The sequence below is a fragment of the Falco biarmicus genome, chromosome 7 (genome assembly GCF_023638135.1).
Source record: "Falco biarmicus isolate bFalBia1 chromosome 7, bFalBia1.pri, whole genome shotgun sequence".
Lineage (NCBI taxonomy): Eukaryota > Metazoa > Chordata > Aves > Falconiformes > Falconidae > Falco > Falco biarmicus.
Window position 1 is genome coordinate 10,085,916 of NC_079294.1, and position 19,113 is coordinate 10,105,028.

The window sequence follows — 19,113 nt, forward strand, 5'->3', positions numbered from 1 at the left end:
ATATAAAAGGAATGAGAGTATTTAAACTTCAGTGATACGTTAGTGCTTGCATATGTTCTAGAAAAGTACAAATAATAAGTTTCTAGGGCTTCCCCCTACCCCTTCATTTTGTTTGGTCAAAAGATTGATTTATTTTTTCTTCAAAAAAGTGTTCCATTTGCCGTGTCAGAGAGCAAGGGAAAGTATATTACTCCATCCTGTTATTTTCTGTATTATTTTTATGAAGAAGTCTTTGTGCAGAACCAAACCAGTAGCCTTAACACTGCTGCAACTGAAGTCAGTGTTGTGTGCACAGGTGGTGTCCACCAGCTCCTACTAAAATTGGCTGCAAATTTCCCATTGAGTCCACCGGGAGAAAAATTGTGCCTTAATAATTAATGACCCATAATAAGCTACGAGAAAAGTAGGATATGAAATTCAGGTAAGAGGCCAGCTGAAGAGAAAACGGTGAAAAAAGATGGCAATTATATACAAAATAATGCACATGTTGATGGTAATGCCCAAAAGAATCAAGTAAGGTTCGGTCTGACTAAGAAGTCAACCACTGGCTTTACATCAAAGCATTGTACATAGCCTTTAATGGAGCAATACATCTTGGAAAGCAAGAAAGAGTGAGGTACCTGCAAAAATACTCTTGGATGAAAAACGGAAGACAGAATTTCACTGTTAAACAATAAATGTGATAGATCTTTTACAAAAAAAAAAAAAAAAAAAAAAAAAAGCCTACCAGTATCTTCTGGTTTTGAACCACTTGCACCGTTTTATTAGCAGTTGGATTTGAATCAGCGTATCTGTTCCTTCTTAGATATAACATAACCACATGGCTGTTGTAACTACATTGCCAGTTGTTCCAAATCAAATACGTGTGGTAACCTCTCTGGGAACTTTTGCTGGGCACTGAACTGTGAAGTCAGGTCCCAATACTGGATTGCTGATTAAACAACTGTAAAACCTTCTTACCCACAGACCCTTACCTACCCATAGGTAGGTACCTGACCTGATAGACCTGTGTGTTTTTAAGGGAACCAGATGAAATCATTATAGCCAAATCACTAGATGAGGGAGACTGGAAACTTGGATTGTGATCTTGACTTTGTAACTCTGTGAATGATCTTTGCAAGGTTTGATTTTTCTTTTCTATATGAAGATAATAACCCATCTCCCAAGCACTGTGTTGATCCATGACTGGCTAATATTACAAAAAGAGATGGAAGATCTCTGGAAGCAAGCAAACTGCAGTTGTTATGCTATTATTATGCTATCTAAATTATTTATGGCAAAAGTCTTTCAGACTGAAGTACTTACACTTCCTGTCCACAAGTTTTCATTTTTCCTTGAAAGTTTGGAGTATACCATTATCTCTTCCCCTGTTTTGAAGTTAAGATACCGGCAGTCAGGCCCTAAGTAGTCTGTAGTGGCTTGAACTCTGCTCATTGCCGCTGCAATAGCATGTGGAAAGAAAGAAAGAAAGAAAGAAAGTATAGCAACCATTTTGTCTGAAGTCCGATAGGTTACTGAGGAAGTCTGATATATAAAAATACATTAAAATGTTTGTTAATACACCAATATGTGCTTTGTTATGATACTAATCCATTTATATCATCAAGTGGAAAACAACAAATGGAAAAAGCAGCCCTGTCCTGTTTTCTTTCTTGTTTGCTACAGGCATCAAGGAGAAAAGGCCTTGTTCTATACGGGCACTTCCCAGTCCTCACTCAGCCAAGCTTTCAATGCTGAGATGCCTGTGGAGAATTAGCAAGTTCAACTACTAAAGCCAGATCTAAACAACTAAGAGATATTTCCCAGGGATATTTATAGTTGTCTGATTTAGAGAGTCTTAAGTTAAATCTAGTAATTATTTTAGGGATGTTGTCCTCCCTTTTGAATATATTTATCTTATGGAGACAATAGGTAAGTTTAAGCAATATAAACCTTAAACACACTGTCAAAACCAAAGTTTCCAATTCAATTTGAATGACTTTAAATTCTCTGTCTCCGCCCCTTTCTCCCCACCGAAACCACTACTGATGTGCTCTGGGCAGTCTGGAGCCTGTTCCACAAAAAGAGACACCTCTGCGCATCCAGAACCTGCCGAGGTCAGTGTGGCTCCACCAGGATAACGAAGATCAGAGGAAATCTAAGGTCTCTCCCTCTTCAGGACAAGCTACCTGCATTGAAAGTGCAACAAGTAAGGCTGCCAGACCAATGGAGGCAGCTTAGAAACAGCTTCAATTACATATGCTTACGACAGGTATCACAATGGTAATCAATGGATAATAAATGGCGCATTATTTATTGCTGCCCACTTGTGATTCAGTGGCTCCGCTTGCTGCAGAGATATTTACTCCACGGGAATTCCGTAACTAGTTACAGCTCTTACTGCATGGCAAAGAAGAAAAAATAAGTAAAGGGGAAATATTAACAGGGCCTTTTGTAGGAAGGATTACCAAAAAATGAGACCAAACAGTTTGCTTACAGTAGAAAAAAACAGAGTTTTACTGAATGGGCTGTGAATGTACTAAAGCCACAAGACATATAGTCTTCTTTCTCAGTTTGTAACCTACTATTTTTTTTAATTCCTTTTGTACCTGTAAAGAATGAGTTAAAACTACTTTAAAGCTGCTTTACGCTGCCCGTTTTGAGGAAACCTCAGAAAAATTAGCTGTTCAAGAGTATTACTGAACTTTGGTCTTTACATACTTACACAATGCGATCCAGCAAGTATTTTTTTCTTTCTGTTTGAAAAGTTCAAGCCAGTTGCTCATAAACTTAGTATATTGACAACAAATATTTTCTATGGCTACTCATTTTCAGTCTGTTTCATTGCTAATTTTGACATTACGATTTGTAATAGCTGCACATACACCATAGACTCCTTTTGAAAAAAACTTTGTTACTTACTCTCACATTCCCGATCACCACACTTCTTCCATTCTGAAAGTACCTTTGTACAGTGCAGACTTGTTGAAAATGAAATTACTAGCAGCAAAATTCTCTGATCCAAGATCCTTGACATTTTAAACCTAGAACACACTGAAACTGTAGAAATTGCATCTATATGCGATTAGCAAGAATTTTCTACTTAATTTTTCTTAGCTTAACAAAACATTGCAAAGAAACTTACAATCCCGTTTTCCTTCTCTCATCCGCTTAAACAGAACTATGCTAACCTGCTAACAATCTGCACAGTCAGGTGTCCTGATTATATGCATAAGTTTAATAATTAACTATCTTCTGATAGTTAGACTGATGTTTGAATACAAAGAAACTAGTTCTGGTCACATAAAAACTTAGCCTCCATCAGCTAGGTTCTTTTGTACTGAGCTGGTGAAAGACTGTGTTAGGGGAAATTCAACAAACAATTGTTTTAGGATTTTTTCCAGATTATGAATGCATTTTTAATACACATCTTCCATCTGATTTTAAGATGGACTAGCCATTTTATGCATATATTGCTTTGCATGATTGCTAATATAGGTACTAAAAAATTTCTAGCTTTTTGTTTTGTTTAATAAACTATATTTTGTGTGCACTGATATGTTTTGGATTATTTATAGGAACAGAATTTTTTCCCACATACTCTTTTGGAGTTTTCTCACACACACTGGATGCCAAGTAAAATCCTTTAGCATGGGGAATACTTACTCTACTCTGAATTTTTTTAAAGGTGCTTGGCAGTTTTCAGCCTCTTAAGACAACTAGAGAATCCATATGCCATCTCCACAAATATCACAGAGCAATTTATCAAAGCTGAGCAGATGATCGTTCCTGCTTTTTAAGGAATACCCTCTGTTTCTTAGCAACCTGTTATCCAATATGGAGTTATAAATAATGTTTTCTCAAACACAGGTTATGCTTTAAAGCATTAATTACGCAGGGAGTTGTACACTGGTTATATAGGTATGAAGTTGTGCTATAGATGAAAACTTGCAGAGAGGTTTGTGTTAGAAGTAAGCTTTGCTTCAGAGGGCTCACGTCATCATCTCACACTTCCTTGGTGACCTTAACACAGTACGTCTAATTTATCTACACAACAGGGGCTTCGCCCTTCCTTTCCCTCCCTCCTGCATGAGGCAGCCTCCTCTCCCTCCCTTCTTGATAGCACCCCAAGCCCTGCATCCCTTCCCAGCCTGATATTTGCCCTCGCATGCTTCCTAGTAGGCCTGCCCCTCCTTTGGTCCTGAGCATGACTCACACAGAATTTGTTCTGCTTTCTCTTTCCATGAATTTAAGCTGTATCCTACTTGCAGCATAGGCTCCCCCACCCTCCTGCTCCACAACTCCAACCTGCCATGCGCTGGCGCTTAGCCTCATCCAGCCAGCAAACAGCCTGGAGGCTGGGAGAGGGCACAGTGTGAGCCCGGGTCATGTTAACCAGCAATGTCCGGCAAACAAAAAAAATCAGTGTGGGTGACATATCCTCCCGTTGCAATCTAACACTTTGGCCCCTTCCTTTGCCACGTGACCCGGTAGTCAGACAGACCTATCCTATGACCAGCTGCCTCTGCTGTTAGGTAATCCACCGGAGAGCTGCCTTGTGCACCAGGCAGAATACGCTATCGATTGGCACCCCACACTCGCTCCTGACTAGTGTTGATGCAGCCCCATCCCCAGCATCAACATCCCCCTTCACTTCCCTGGATCCTGTGTTACTTAGAGGGTCAGTAATCCGGGACCTTCCTTGGGGTCCAAGCAGCTAAAACGTGACAAACAAAAAAAATGGGTGAGCAGAAAAATTAGACAGGCTTTTTTTTTTTTAATTCTTCTTCTCATTCCCAAGTCTCTACAGATTAGGACAGATTGGTAAGAAGGAATATACAAGAAATATACAAGAAACATATACTGGGAGGACTCTATATGTATACTAAGTATATTGTGCAATATCAAAAAAAGGACACTTCTTTCCCACTAAGATTAACAACTGGTCTTTCATAACGTTGCACACCAACCACGGAACGTGGGGCAAAGCCCAGTAATGGGCCTAGAAAGGCCAACAGCCCCTTTTTGAGCCTGGTAACATGGATCCCATTCACCTAAAAATGGAAAAGCCAGGTATTCTGGCACTTAATATTACATACTTAAGCAAGTTTGTGTGGGAAAGCAAACTATCCGACCCACACCTTGAGATCTGCACGTTATTACTATGTTTGTCGAAACAGCTCTGAAAAAGACTCTGACTTGAGTTTCGTATGGACACCTAGAACTAATTCTCAAGTCTTTATATGGAGATAAAATCTTGCAGCTCATCTTAGCTACTCAGTTTAATCTGCATCTGCAGTTTTCAGGTTATTCTGGGCACTGCTCAGTGTCCCTTAGTCTCAACAATCATTCTTCTAGGTTTGAAGCTGTTAAAAGCCTGATAAGCATTGCTCTGATCTCTGTTCCTCTAGTAACTTCAATAATAAATCATATTTATATAAAATATTCTTTCCTTCTAGGTGCAAATCCTGTACTGGCAGACATTATACAAGTGTAACTTCTAATCACCTTTGAACTAGAGTCAAAGAGTAAGATTTGTGGAGTTTATCACAGGTGGCTTCCAAAGGACAAAGTTGAAAGCCGTACAGCAGATAGTGAGAGCTTTCTGTTCTGCAGAACTGAAGCAACAAATGTGGGGACTACTACACTTACAAAGACAAACAACGCTAATGAAAAAAGTAAATGGTATAGAGTCAGTGCATAGCATAAAAGCTCTAAAAAACCCCAAACAAACAAACACCCCCCAAACATCCCTCTGAAGTTATACTTAAGGGTAGAAGGGACCATGTGATGGAAGCCTCCACAAGACAGGCATAGAGCATACATGGTACGTTGCCCACTCACATAAAGCATCTCGCTACTTTTCCCCTTTTTCTATCATTCCTTTTTCCACATGACTTGAGTGAAGAGAACAAAGTGTTTTTCCTTTGATCTTGACTCACCACTACGGGGAAGGGAATTAAGAAAGTGCTTTAATCGTTTCCTACCTCTATGCTATCTACACTTTATTCTCAGAACCCCTTAACTGTTGCATCAAATTCAGTCTTGAAATTGTCAGCTACTTGACTGCACTCATGGTCTCAGCCCTACCCACAGCTCTGAAATGGTTTCAGGGTAAGGATGGAACCCAGAGGTCAAATGTAATAATTACTGAAAATACTACTGCTTTATAAAGACAAAGGTCTGTATGTAATACTGTGCTAACAGCATACTACTCTCTCGTACTATTTCTCTAGTGGTACACTGATTGGAATACCTTTTAGAAAGCTTTGTTCTGATGAAGTTACCACACACTGATGTTTATGTCGCACCGAGCCCCTGAGATTTACCCAGGCTAACTATTAATTGACAGCACAGTTCAACCTCACAGGAAGTTTCTTCTAACAAACACGAAACTATCAAAGACACCACCAGCTCCACACTTGGCAACAAACCTTGGTTTTCACCTTGTATAAAAATAACAACCCTGCTTGTATATACCTGAAACAATGTAATCAACCCAATCCCTAGCTGGGCTACCAGGACCCACCACACTGTCTTTATAAACCCTGTTAATCAGCTCCTCTGAAACAGCTGGCTTCTGACTAGCAGCCTGCTTCTCTAGCTTTGCATAACGACTACAGCATCAGCCATGAAAGCCCATACAGCAAATACACTATAGCAGTGAATCACTCAAGCTCAACGCAAGAAACCTTCAGAATATTCCATTTTAGGGGAAAAAACCAAGTATGTAATCAATCAACAAAATTATAATGGCCTCCAAAGGCAATTTGAAATGTGAAATTAGTTAAAACATGCAAAACAGTAGCGTTTACTCAGCTACTCCGTATAAAAGTTTGTTCTGGCCGTTTTTAACAACTTCAATAAGACATTTGAACTTTTGCTTGACCTTCAAAAAATAAGGCACATTAAATCACCGCATTCCTCTGAAGGCAAGGAAATACAGTTGGAGACTACTGACATGAACTAAAAATGATTCTCAGCTGTAGAGAAGCAGAAGCAGATAGGATACTGAAGTAGCAAGTGGACTGAAGAATCAGAATGAAGTATCAAACTTGTTGAGAAGGGGGAAGCCTGAGGAGCTTGCCCACTGCGTCCATTTGTACTGAAAGAACATTCTACTTCATCCCTTGCCAGACATACATTTCTGTAAGACAGGAAGTTCAGCACTTCAGAACACAGAAGTCTGTCACTGCTCTTGCGTTCAGATGAAAATCCCCCAAATCAATACACTCCTGAACTAGAACTTTGCAAAAGTCTGCTTTCTGTTCCAGAAAAAAAAAAGGGTACATATGGCATTTCATACACTAAAATAAGCTCACATGTCACTTCCATTCCAAAAATATTTCTAGGACTTCCTGGTCTATGATTTGGCTTATGAGATATGACAATTCTCTTCCTGCCAAAACGACACAGATTACAGCAGTGTTTCAGATTCAGTTAATAGGCATTAATTAAAGCCTGTAAGAACAACATTGGATACAGAGCTTCTGAGGTACAGTCACCTGCAATTATGATTCATGCTTTAAAGGTAGAAAGGCTAAGGTAATACACCTGTGTTATAGAAAACATCATAGGCATCGAGAGAGTAGTCTACAAAGCCACATTTATTTGCACATGTACAGAACAGAGCGACAGATGTTATTGTTTTCCATACAAAATTATATAAAAACAGAATTCACCTTCATAGATAACACCATACCACTTTAAGTTGTATTAAATACATTCAGAAAGCATTCTTGCACGCACACAACATTAGTATTAGGTAGTCCCAGGTAACTCCAACACTGCTATTTAATTATCCCTAGTGGTATGAAGGGATCAAAGATTAGTCTGCTACTAAAATAAAAAGAATCCTGGTAGAGAAGCAAGCTGAAGTCTTTCTCCACTGGCCATCAAAGCAAGGAACATCATTGAACAGATTAACTGTCTCCAGAACACAGATGTTAATACTACCAAAGCACCCGCAGAAGGCAGGTAAGAGTGGTATTCCAGACTGACTTGAACTGTCTTGGCCAGTGTTAACATTCCTATTTAATCATTGCTTGCCTAGGGATAGGAAAAAGTTTTATAAAACTGGAAGATAGAATTGAGTAAGAGCTTGTGATTACAGAAGAAAACAAGGAATTATAGATTCAAATCAATTACTTTCCCTTCCTACCCAGCACTGGAGACTACTCCCTTTTCTGGGTCTTAAGATTCCCATTCTTACAAGGAATAGAGAGGAAAAGCAAAATTTCACATTTCCTGCAACACTGCCTCCCTACATATGATCTATAAGAGGAATTTAATTGTCAACAGGACATCTCAAACAATTTATTTAAAATGCACATTTATTTCTAAAAAAAAATACGTATGATACAGAAGAAGTGATCACGCCTACTTAAAGGTTTACCTATTAAAATATACAGAGGATCTTAATGAGTACAGGGTATTTAAAAAAAGATGCAAAGGAGTGTTAATCTTTTATTTTTACATTTTCAGGAACTTCACATAATTTTGGTAAGTAACCTTTTACAAAATTATGTAAAAAGTACAAGAACGCCTGGTAAACAGTCTGCATTTTTCCAAAAGATTTTTTACAGCATGCAATTCTTAAGGCAGCCTTCTCCTCCTTACAAGGAATCCTTTCACTCAAATAATCTTCTGCTGCAAAGATTAGGCTAAAGAAGCTTGGTCTCTTCTGTTAACGCCTTTTGTCTTTCCTGTCTGATTTACGGTCTCTTTCACTCCGTGAAGTTCTCTTGCCTGACCGACTACTTTCTGATATAGACCTCTTTCTGTCAGATCTTGAACTTTTATCCTTTGAGCTTTTGGCATCTCTACTCCCACCTTTTGAGGACTTGTGACTTCTATCTACTCCTGAAGCATCCCTTCGCTTCCTGTCTGTGCTCCTTCTGCGTTTTCTATCTCTGTTATGCCCTCTTCCTCGGCTTCGACTTCTACTTTCACTACTGCTAGAGCTACTGCTACTACTGTCCCTGCTAGTAGTTCCACTTGTAGTGCTGCTGGTGGTGGAACTACTCCGACTGCTACTGCTGCCAGTGCTGGAACTACTTCCGCTACTAGTACTGCTTGAAGTACTACTGCTACTACTGCTGCTGCTACTATGGCTATGACTCTTACCAGTTTTGTTCCCTGCCCTACCCCTGCTTCTACTCCTAGTCTTACTCTTAGTTTCTGCACTTGGTGTCTGACTCTGCTCAGTCTGTGCCTCAACCACCTTTACAGACACCACAGCATTTTCATCCTTGTCTGTCTGGGGCTCTGTATCCTGAGTGGACTGAGACAACTGAGGTGACTGTGGCAGTGGCACAGACTGCAGCCGAGATAGAGCCTCAGCCGCAGGTTCTGGCTGAGCTTCAGGTGCCTTCTCCTGTTTTTCTTCAGGTTCAGCTTCAATGTCTGGTTTGATACCTTTCTCCTTCTCGGGAGAAGGAACACTGCACACTTTTTCTGGCTGAGCATCACACTCTGTTTCTGGTTCCACTTCTTTGCCATTTTCATTTTCTATAGGGTCTACGCTATCTGCCTCATTCATTTCAGCCACATCCTGCTCATTATCCAGTGGCTGAACATTTTCACTTTCCTCTTTTACAGCTGTGACCTCTTCATGCTGACCATCCTGTTGCTTGTCATTCTCCCTCACCTCGGTAGTCTCTTCTACTTTAATCTCCATTTCATGTTTCTGTTCATCCTCTTCCTGTTCTTTCTCTGCATCACTATGCCCTGAACCTGTTTTTCCCTTTTCCTCCCCTACCTCCTCCATTTCTACATCATTGTGCTGATTACCTGTCTCCATCTCTTCCACCTGCTGAGCCACCTTACCCTCTTCCTGCTCCTTGTTCTGTTCTTCCTTCTTTTCTTCATTCTGTTCTTCCTTCTGTTCTTTTTCCTTCACAGATTGTCTTCTGGGCCTGGCCTCCATTTTGTTAATCTGCTCTGCAAATTCATTTCGCCTGCTTTCAAAGAGTGCTGGGGAATAAATGCATAAATAATAGTTTCAGATAATCTACAGACACTGAAGTCTATTTTCCCCTTAACTATGAACTAGTAAGTTATCAAACTGTTTTAACTTATAAATACTGCATCCTTATTCATTCTGAAGTAGCAAGCCATTCATGCATAATGGAAAAGACTGCTAGTTACCTTAAGAAAACAAAGCAAAGGGGATAGTCAGCTCAGCTGAGTATCAGAACAGTAAAGCCCTAAATCTAAGCTAACAAAAAGAGGTTTTGACTTCATCAAAATCAATCCAACCAACAGTATATCAATATAATACCTTAATTTCCTGGTATTTATATATTAACAAGGTTATACTACCTAAGGTAAACAAAAGACAGTAAGGATCAGCAAAAAGCTCGTTAGGTATTAAGAAAGCTTAAATAACATAAGCTATTCAGACAGGTGAGCTAGTTTCTCTTATCCCCCAACCCCACACAATGTAGAAGAGTTCCTTAAGAAAAAAAAACCCAACACATTCTCATTTCAATAAAGAAAGAACAGTAGGTCTACCATCAACCGGAGTATTTTACATTGTTTTCCAAAAGAAAAATATAGTCATCCTGCGAAACAGAAATGAACACACATTAAGGTGAAAAAAAAGAAGTCATCATAAAGTTCTAGTGCTGTGCTTAAGAAAATGCTTCTCAAATCCCTTGTAAAAACCTGCATTTCCTTGGGTCTTCAATCCATAGAATCTGCCTTTTCAAAAACTAAGCTGCTGCACTGGCATACGTCTGGTAACTAAAGCTAATGTTAAGGACTATGTTTTAAACACATACCTCAAATTATGTATAGACCTCTTTTGACTTCTTGTAAGAGAACCAAAGCACATCCAACATAAAAATAAGTCACTGAAAGAGTAATGTTCACTTATGATGAACACCCATGCAAGAACATACATTTTGTTCTAACCATGAAAATCATGTATTTAAGCAAAGACACTTAAAAAGAAATCTGTACAGCAAACAAAGGGAGGCAAGAACAAGGGCTCTAGTATCAAAAAGACCACTTACCATTCATCTTTTTCTGTGACTCTTCCATCAGCTTCTGCGTAGCAGGACACATTCTGCCAGGTATGTAGAATAAGTGGGGTTTCGTCTTTGTTCTTATGTATTTAATTATTTTAGCATTATGTTCATTCCATTCTTCTTGCTGAGTAATGAAAGAAAATAACCCTAAGATACAGCAGAATAGTTTAAACAAGAAAAAGATGAAGAGCAAAATTAAAACTCACCAACTGAGCAAGCTCAACCTTTTGCTCCAGTAACCGCAGCTCCGTCTGTTTAGCACGTCTTTCCTCAAACAGTTCTCGCCTTTCATTTTCAACTTGCTTTCTTTCTTCCTCTGCCTGCACTTCAAGTTTTTGTTCAATTTCTTGTCGTCTCTTTTGCTAAAATAAATAAAGATTTATCTTAAATATTTCTTTCTAAATCAAGAAAGTGTTCTAGTTTGGTTCACTTAAATTTTTGAATTATTTATACCATTAAAGACAATCCTAAGAACACACTAAGAAATATTTCCTAGATTACAGGTAATAGAAGAGAGTCATTGCTGGCTGGCACCTAATTTTTTGTGGTTGAACTATAAAATTGTGGGCCCCTGTGGATTTCTACCTGCTTTTCTGTCATTCAGTTTTGATTTTAATTTTCAAGACAAGCTTCAACAAGTTTTTTCCCCAACAGCATAAAAAAAAATAAATTTCTGTTATTCCACTGAGGAAAACAAAGTCAACTCCCCCAGAAACAAATGAAGGACTGCAGACTGGTGTTTGTGACCAACAAAATTTACATTGTGAATACTTCCAGTATATTCATTGCTAATTAGATATATTACTACAATCCAGGAATGTCCTGTTTCTATGTCCTAGACAGCCATATGCTCAGATTGTACAACAGCTGTCTAATAAAAAAAAAAAGTACATTTTAGTGCCTGGACAACAAAATAGCTGCGTCATAAAACTCTTCAGGCCTCTACTTTGATTTATAGCAAGTTCTTAAGTAAGAAAAGAACAATGCCTACACAAATTTTCAGAAAAATGCTGCAAAGAGCAGTAACTCCTCGAAGTCTCTTGATGCAAACACATACTACTACAGATTAGACAAGGACTCCATGTTACTAAAGCATCCTAATCAATAGTTTCTTGTTCTAAAGGCAGCCAGGCAGCAAAGAACTTTGGTCCTTTCTCATGACCTACATGAGAAGTTAAACAGCAGAATATCTAAATACAGGATCTGAAAGTAATCAATATCAACACTGCAAGCCAGCTATGCTAACACTACACAGAAAAGATTTTAAGTTTAAAGACTTGGTTTCTGTTTCCACCAGACTGCTGAAAGTAGAACTTTCAAACAGTGTTTTTGAGCTAAAGGTTATTAGCATTAACTGAATTACCCATTTAGGGCAACAGTAAACAAAGAGCATACCCCGCACAATTTAAAAGGAGTACTAGGAATAAAGTTACCACCATCCTATATATAAGTTTTTTGAAGCTACCACTAAGCTATGCAAAGCCTTCACTTCAGTACAACCACATCTCCTCTTAAAAACAGGAATTCTTGTTATCTATACAGGGAGGGAAAAGCCATTCGTAGTCAGACAGCACAATACAACCACACATTTCTGTATACTTGGTTATAATTTTAAAAATCTGGAACGCATCAGGGTGGGCACTGCTTTAGCAACACTGAATCACTATTATTTACGGAAGTAACCTATGACCTGCTGAATAGTTATCTGATTAAATTCCATTTACTTTGAAATGATCCCCAAATAATGTAAACAAGAAAAAAGGATCTATTTTGTATTTTATATGTTTTAAAAATGTATAGCAATAAAAAAAAGCCCACAACCAACAAAACATCGCCTTTTCACTTCTGCAATGGTCATAAACAGTGCTTTAGAGTCATGGAACTGTTGGGAGTCCCCTTCCTGCCTCCCATTCCAATTCCACTAAACCAAACGAAACAAAAACCTACATGCACTCTTACTAATCCATTGCACCTGCAACCTACGCTGTGGAGAATTTTTATTCCTATTTGAATCAGCTTAACCACACAGCTTTACTTTATTGTTTACAGTCTGATAAAACCAAAATAAGTACCCTCTCAGTAGCAACCGTGGACTCCTGTTTAAATTTCTGAAGAGTGCCCATCAACAAGCCAAATATACGTCGATTCCTGGATAAAAACAAAAAGAAGTTTAAGATTCAGTTCAAGTACCAAGATTTTTATTTGCATAAACCATCAGAGAAACCTTCCACCTCAGTGTTTATTTTTAAAGGCTCGAGTATTGCTAAAGGCCATAGCGATAGAACACGTATTGGCTGTGCCAACAGTAGTCAAGGATATAATTTACACGTATCATATCATATTTTCCTGAAGAGCAAGACACAGCTCTTATCCGTAACACAGCACAGTTAGCATGGAAAAATTGGAAGCCTGTGCATTTTACATCTGGAAATAATGACACTAAGGAAATAGTAAAAAAAAAAAACAAAAAAACCCAAACATCCAAAAGCAGAAAGTACTGAAGAAAAAGTTGAGTCAATACAGTGTGAGCTGTCAATAAAGCAGTGAACTGGAAGGTCATTGGGCTTTCTGAAAAATGTACCCCCCCACCCACCCAGAGGATTAAGGAGAAATGGAACCACAGGGGACTGAAAGCTCATCTGTCACAGTTTGCCTGACGGTATCTTCTACAATGAGATGCTGCACTGTGGCATGAAACCAGAACTGCTCTCATCCAATTAAGCATCATTTTGAGAAAACCTAAATAAAGTCAAATTCTTCAAGTAATTCCCTTCTTCTGAACAAGAACTAATTTATTGAATTTCACTTTTTCTTTCTTTCCATTTTATCCTAAATCAAGGCTTTACAGCAAAAGGCAGACTCCCTTATTCGCCTTGAACTTTCACCCAATTAAGAGAAAAAGGAAACACTACTCTGTTAACTCGGTACCACTACACTATGGTGACACAAACCTGACATGGAAAGGTAAAGGTACTTGTATATTAAGGAGCAGAAGCAGGAATAAACGAAGAATTGGGAGCTAGAGATTATTCAAAGTGTATTTGTATACGAATGACATCCCAGAAGACAGTGAGCAAGGGTTCAATAGATGCTGTCCTCTTAAAATAGTCTCGTTCCACCACCAGTCATACAGAGATCAATACTAGTTTTCTCACCTCATCTCCCCAGAAGACTACTGATGGAAAACAGTATAACTACAATTCTGAGGAAACAAACTTTTAGTGCCTTAAGTCCACTAAGAATTTTGGAAGTCTTTCTGTGAGGAAAGCAGTGGGAAACTGGTGATGGAAGCAACAGTAGTCTTGTAACTGTAAAAGAAGCGAGTGAAGTGCCTTTTCTGTGCTAACTGATCTGCGGTCCTTATCAGAGAAGCTCTCTATAGTTCCTTATCCCAGCTCTCATTCTTCTATTTATTTGATGTATGGGTTATTAGTGCACCAGGTGAGCTGCAGGCTGAAGTGGATGGAGTCCAAGAGGTTGGACAGAGTTGCAAATTTGCATTTCCAATACCTCTTCCCCATAGAACTGCATTTCAGCAAGAATTTCTATGGGCTACCCTGACACAAATAGAATACAGGAAAAAGGAGATATACACAGGTCATCTCTGAAAAGAAGCCGCCAAAAGAAAGGTCAGATTGTACACACATTAACAAGTCTGAATGTAATAAGAGAAAAGAACCACATGATGGAACTAAAATTTAATGTTTAAAAAAAACAAAAGGGGGGGAAGCAGGAAACTCACACCCAAAAGCCTCCTTCAACCAATAAAATAAATGAAGTGCCAAGACAGTTGTAATGGTCCAAAATGTTCAGTAACCAGAGAAGCTATATATATTTCTGTCTTACTCAAAGACGATCAATTACAACAGCACTAGCAAACCTGTTCCTGTAGGTGGCCTGAGAAGTAGAACCCGTCAGTTTACAGCAGTAACACTGCATTTTTCACATCATGTTAAGTGTTTTGAGAGTATTTTTAGAAATCTATTTTATACCATTACGGTACTTCTTCGGCATCACCTTTGACACGTGATAGCATGCGTATAATGCTTTTTAAATCTAAAGCTACTTCCTATACTGGCACTCAGAAGTACCACATTAGTGCTTAAAAGACACTTCTGCATACCTTTGTTTTCCTTTCTCGTCCATATTTTGATCTTGTATAAGGTCTCGACGTGTTCGCTCTTTGGAGGTAGCAACAACAGAAGATGGCAACGCTGGCTGCAACAAATTAAAACAAACTACTTTGTTCATGTTCCAGATAAGGAAGTTTCCTCCTGCACAGCTCCATTTATCATGTATTACCTTTTTAATATCATCATCCTCTGCGTCGCTTTCTTGGCGTGATTCTCTTCTTGTCCGACGTTCGCCACCCAGCCTGAGGAAAGCATTAGAGGTCACTAGAGAACATATATTTAGGACATCATCTGTTCTAACACGGGAAAAATACAAGTCAGCATATCTAGTGCAGAAGAATCCACAATTCTAGCTGTTGAACAACTCCCCACTGTTCCAATGACCAGTAAGTAGCGTTTTACAGACAGAACCTACTGTTAGTAAAAAAACAACAACAAAAATCAGTGAGAAAAGACAGTTTTAAGATTTAATACCACTTGCATAGTAAAGAGCCCACATTACTACCACATTTGAATTTTTGGAATATCTTTGGAATTTAATTCTTGCTTTTAATGTTTGAATTCTCTTTTTCCAAATCTCTGAAATGGCTACTGGTATAGAGGATCACTAGACAGATTTTAATGCATCATGATATAAAGGGTGGTATGATTTTTCAAATGGGAACTGCTATTTAAGTTACCTAGCCAAATACCTAGAAAACAGGTGAGGAGGGGCAGAGAACTTCAGACCTGAGAACTTGGATGAACTGAGGCTTTAAACTACTAAGCAGGGAATTAAATTTTTCTTCAGCTTTCACTCTCAGCTTTGTGGCACAGCACTTTACTCCTGGCAAAGCTGTTTCACAGTCTTAATTTTGCATTAACTCAAAAATTCAAAAGCAAGCCTTGCTTTAGTTGAGAACTACCATTGCACCTAAGTGACCACAGAGTGAAGCTCACTATAGTCAGTCACATCTGACAGACCTGCATCCAGATGTGGAAGCTCAAAATCAGAGTCTATTGTCACGCTATACAAATTTGATTTATTGAACAGGAGATCTCAGTCATAATTCAATTTGTGTCTACTGTAAAACAAATCTGGGCTACTAAGCAGATTATAATACAGCAGACTGTACACCAACAGAAAATGCCAAGAATCTTTGTACTGCTGTATCTTTACATTATTGCTACAATCTTTATATTACTGCTACAATCTTTATATTACTATAAGGTACAAAAAAAATTTCACCACAGTCAATTGCCACCATCCAAATATATTTCTAAGAAGCCTTGAATACGTAATCTCTGAAGAAGACTGTGAAAATCATCAGATATTAACAGTTATTGAACCTAAGTATTTTAAATTTACCATTATAAATTCTCACTCTGATAAAGCAAGTTGTCTGCAGCAGTTTTTGCACCTACCTACTGGCTGCCCCTTCAAGATCCCTCTGTTTGGCTGGGGGTCCTCCTCCACTATCCGAGAATCCACGCCTAAAAAGAAAACACTTGTGATCTCAGAACAAGTTAGGCTAACCCCAGGTCTACCTTAAGCCTGCACAATCAAACTGAATTTTGGCTTTGTAGTCACAGTGTAACAATAAATGTTACTCAGCCCTATCTTCATTTACTGTAAGTACTGCAATAAAGCATTTAAATGTACTGCTTATGGAACAATTAACCTAAACATGAATTTCTGCACTTATTTAATTAAGCAGCTGCACTAAACCAAGGAGCCCCATTATGTTCACATTTGCAATAATTTTCAATATGTATTAAACCTTAGCCAGCAGTTAAATACTGAGATTCAACAAAAAATCCACCACATACTCCATTAAGAACCACTGAACAAAAATTGGCCTTTTCATTCTACGGGGCAGGGGGGAGGGGGGCGATGACATGATGACTCACAATGAAGCACTGGTGGCTTTAGTTACATGTGCTTGAAAATTTCCGTCGACTTTGACTCTTTCTATTCTTCCTGGAATAGGTACCAGTGTCTTAGTTACTGAGAGACCGATTTTGAACAATTTCAAAGAGACAGGGCCTAGGCACCACATTACACCTCCCTTAACTTTGATGCTTCCCCCTTGTTTTTCAGGCACATAGTTGACAGAGTTAGGGAAAACCACCGGTTTAAATTTGTTATAACTCAGAATAAGAAAATCCTTTAAATTTGAGACGGTGACATAAAACCCCAAGTGCCCTGTAGCTCAGCTTCAGCGCAGACTTACTGGAACAGCAGTACAATAAGCAGCGGGATCAGCCGGGGAACACAACCCCCGCAGCGGAAGGAGCGCAGCCCGATGCTGGGGCAAAGGGTGGGAGAAGCCCCGCTGTCCCGCAGCCCCTTACCTCAGCAGTAAGCTCCCGCGCCCTCTACCTCCACCAGGGCCTGTGATGGCTAACAGTCTGTTTTGAGGGGGCCTGCAAGAGACAGCGGGCGCTATTAGCGGTGCCTGCCCCACCCCCCCACCCCCGCCGTTGCAGGAAGCCCGGCCGGAGGTACCCGCTGCCACGACCATCCCCTCCCCCACCCCACGGCCCTGCCCCCCCCCCCTCCCAGCGCTGCGCCAGGGCAGCGGGGACGGCCCGGCGAAGGGCGCGGCGGCCTGCAGACAGCTCCCCGCCGCCCGCCCCTTGGCCCCACCACGCAGCACCCCCCCTCACACCGGGACAACAGCGCGGGGCGCGCCGCCACCCCCCCCCCCGCCCCGGCCCTTCCTCATCCCCCCCCCCTCGTCCCCCCGGTGGCCCGCTGCTCCCGCCGGCGGCCCCCCCCCCGCCTCACCTCACATCGTTGGGGTCCCGCCCGGTGAGCTTGCGGATGTTCTCGTCCACGTGCTTGAGGCTCTCCTTGGCTTTCTCCAGCTGCTCCTGCAGCGCGCGCACCGCCACCGCCATCCCGCCTGCCGCGCGGCCTAGCCGGGGCCCAGCGCAAGGCACTGCTGGGTAACGAGGAGCGGGAGGGGGAGAGGCCCCGCCCACGCGTCCCGCCTGGCGGCACCGCGCTCCAGCAGCCGCGGGCCGGCCCGGCACAACCAATGGCTCTTCAACAGCCCCCTCCGACCGCCAATAATCGGGCAAAAGAGGAAAGGGCACGCCCCACGGGAAAGGACCGCCGAAGCCGTTGACCAATCACAGAGCCCAAAGGCAGATTGGCATCCCGAAAGACCAATTAGCGGAAGGCTCCCCTGCCGACTCCACGAATCACCAAAGGGGCCTCCGGAGTGACAATCACTCCGAGCTAACGAGATCTCATGCGCCTTTTTCCCGCAGCCCAATCAGAAAGCCACTTCGAGGACGTTTATCCCCGCCCACCCGGAACGCGTCCTACTTTCCGGCTTTCTGCGGGGCTGATGAGCCCGCACGCAGTCGGCTCAGGCAGGGGCCAATCACCGCTTCACTCTAGAGGCCGCCGTGTCCGGCGAGCCAATAGGCGGGGATGTTGTTGAGGGCCGGCGCTCTGCGCCGTGGCGTGCAGGCCGTGGCTGGGCGGTGGCCCCGCTGGGTCTCTGCCCTCCCGCCAGTTACCCGGTGTCGCGGCGGTTCGGGCCTCGCCATTTAGCGGCTGCTAAAACTCCGTTAGCGGCCGTTATTCTTGACGCCTGGGGGTGGTGAGGACGCCAACTGCGCAGGTCCCCCGCAGGCAGCCGGGGCCGTTCCTGCGCACAGGCTGGGCTGGGCCCGCGGGCGCCGCCGCTTGAGGGCGGCGGGACATGGCAGGCGGCGGGACGAGTCACGTTCTGGAAGCCGCAAAACCCACCGCTCCTCCGCAGTGTCCCCAGCGAGGCGGGCCGGGGGTGTAGCCTAGAATACCGTATTATTGCTTTACTAACCTTTTGTTAGGAGATCTAATAGGCCAACATAATTTTTGGGAGTGTGCAGCTGTGGCCTCCTATGGTGACAAAAACAAAAGGAAGCCCGAAGGTAGGCAAGTGATAAATAGGAGAGTTGAGGCCTGTTCTTAAGAGATAACAAGGCTACAA

General features: G+C 41.3%; 2 protein-coding genes across 4 annotated transcripts in view; both read right to left on the reverse strand.

Annotated features, from left to right (window-relative positions):
- Positions 1-3,197, reverse strand: part of MIA2 (MIA SH3 domain ER export factor 2) — a 42,342-nt gene extending 39,145 nt beyond the window's left edge. For 2 of the 3 annotated variants that reach the window (XM_056347817.1, XM_056347816.1), the window contains exons 1-3: positions 3,125-3,197; positions 2,902-3,039; positions 1,306-1,439 (exon numbers count right to left, since the gene is read on the reverse strand). In XM_056347817.1, coding sequence (XP_056203792.1) covers positions 1,306-1,439; positions 2,902-3,039; positions 3,125-3,146 — 294 coding nt within the window. In that variant the 5' untranslated portion in view covers positions 3,147-3,197. The remainder of the gene's footprint in view (positions 1-1,305; positions 1,440-2,901; positions 3,040-3,124) is intronic. The other variant, XM_056347818.1, reaches the window with a different exon arrangement.
- Positions 3,198-7,568: 4,371 nt separating this feature from the next.
- PNN (pinin, desmosome associated protein) lies at positions 7,569-18,130 on the reverse strand. Its single transcript, XM_056345998.1, has 9 exons — positions 17,916-18,130; positions 17,480-17,551; positions 16,550-16,618; positions 15,315-15,387; positions 15,136-15,230; positions 13,085-13,160; positions 11,219-11,374; positions 10,998-11,136; positions 7,569-9,954 (listed from the first exon to the last, which is right to left on the reverse strand). Exons 1-9 carry the CDS (start codon positions 18,026-18,028, stop codon positions 8,666-8,668), a joined length of 2,082 nt encoding a protein of 693 aa, XP_056201973.1. The 5' UTR covers positions 18,029-18,130; the 3' UTR covers positions 7,569-8,665.
- Positions 18,131-19,113: the final 983 nt, after the last annotated feature.

Bases quoted from the DNA above. Each gene is read 5' to 3' on its own strand.
- PNN (XM_056345998.1), bottom strand. From the start codon at position 18,028: ATGGCGGTGGCGGTGCGCGCGCTGCAGGAGCAGCTGGAGAAAGCCAAG. The intron at 15,388-16,549 runs GTAGGTGCAAAA...TGCTTTCCTCAG, and splicing joins CTTGAAGGGGCAGCCAGTAG to GCTGGGTGGCGAACGTCGGA. The intron at 11,375-13,084 runs GTACTTATTTTG...TATTTATTTTAG, and splicing joins CCACGGTTGCTACTGAGAGG to CAAAAGAGACGACAAGAAAT.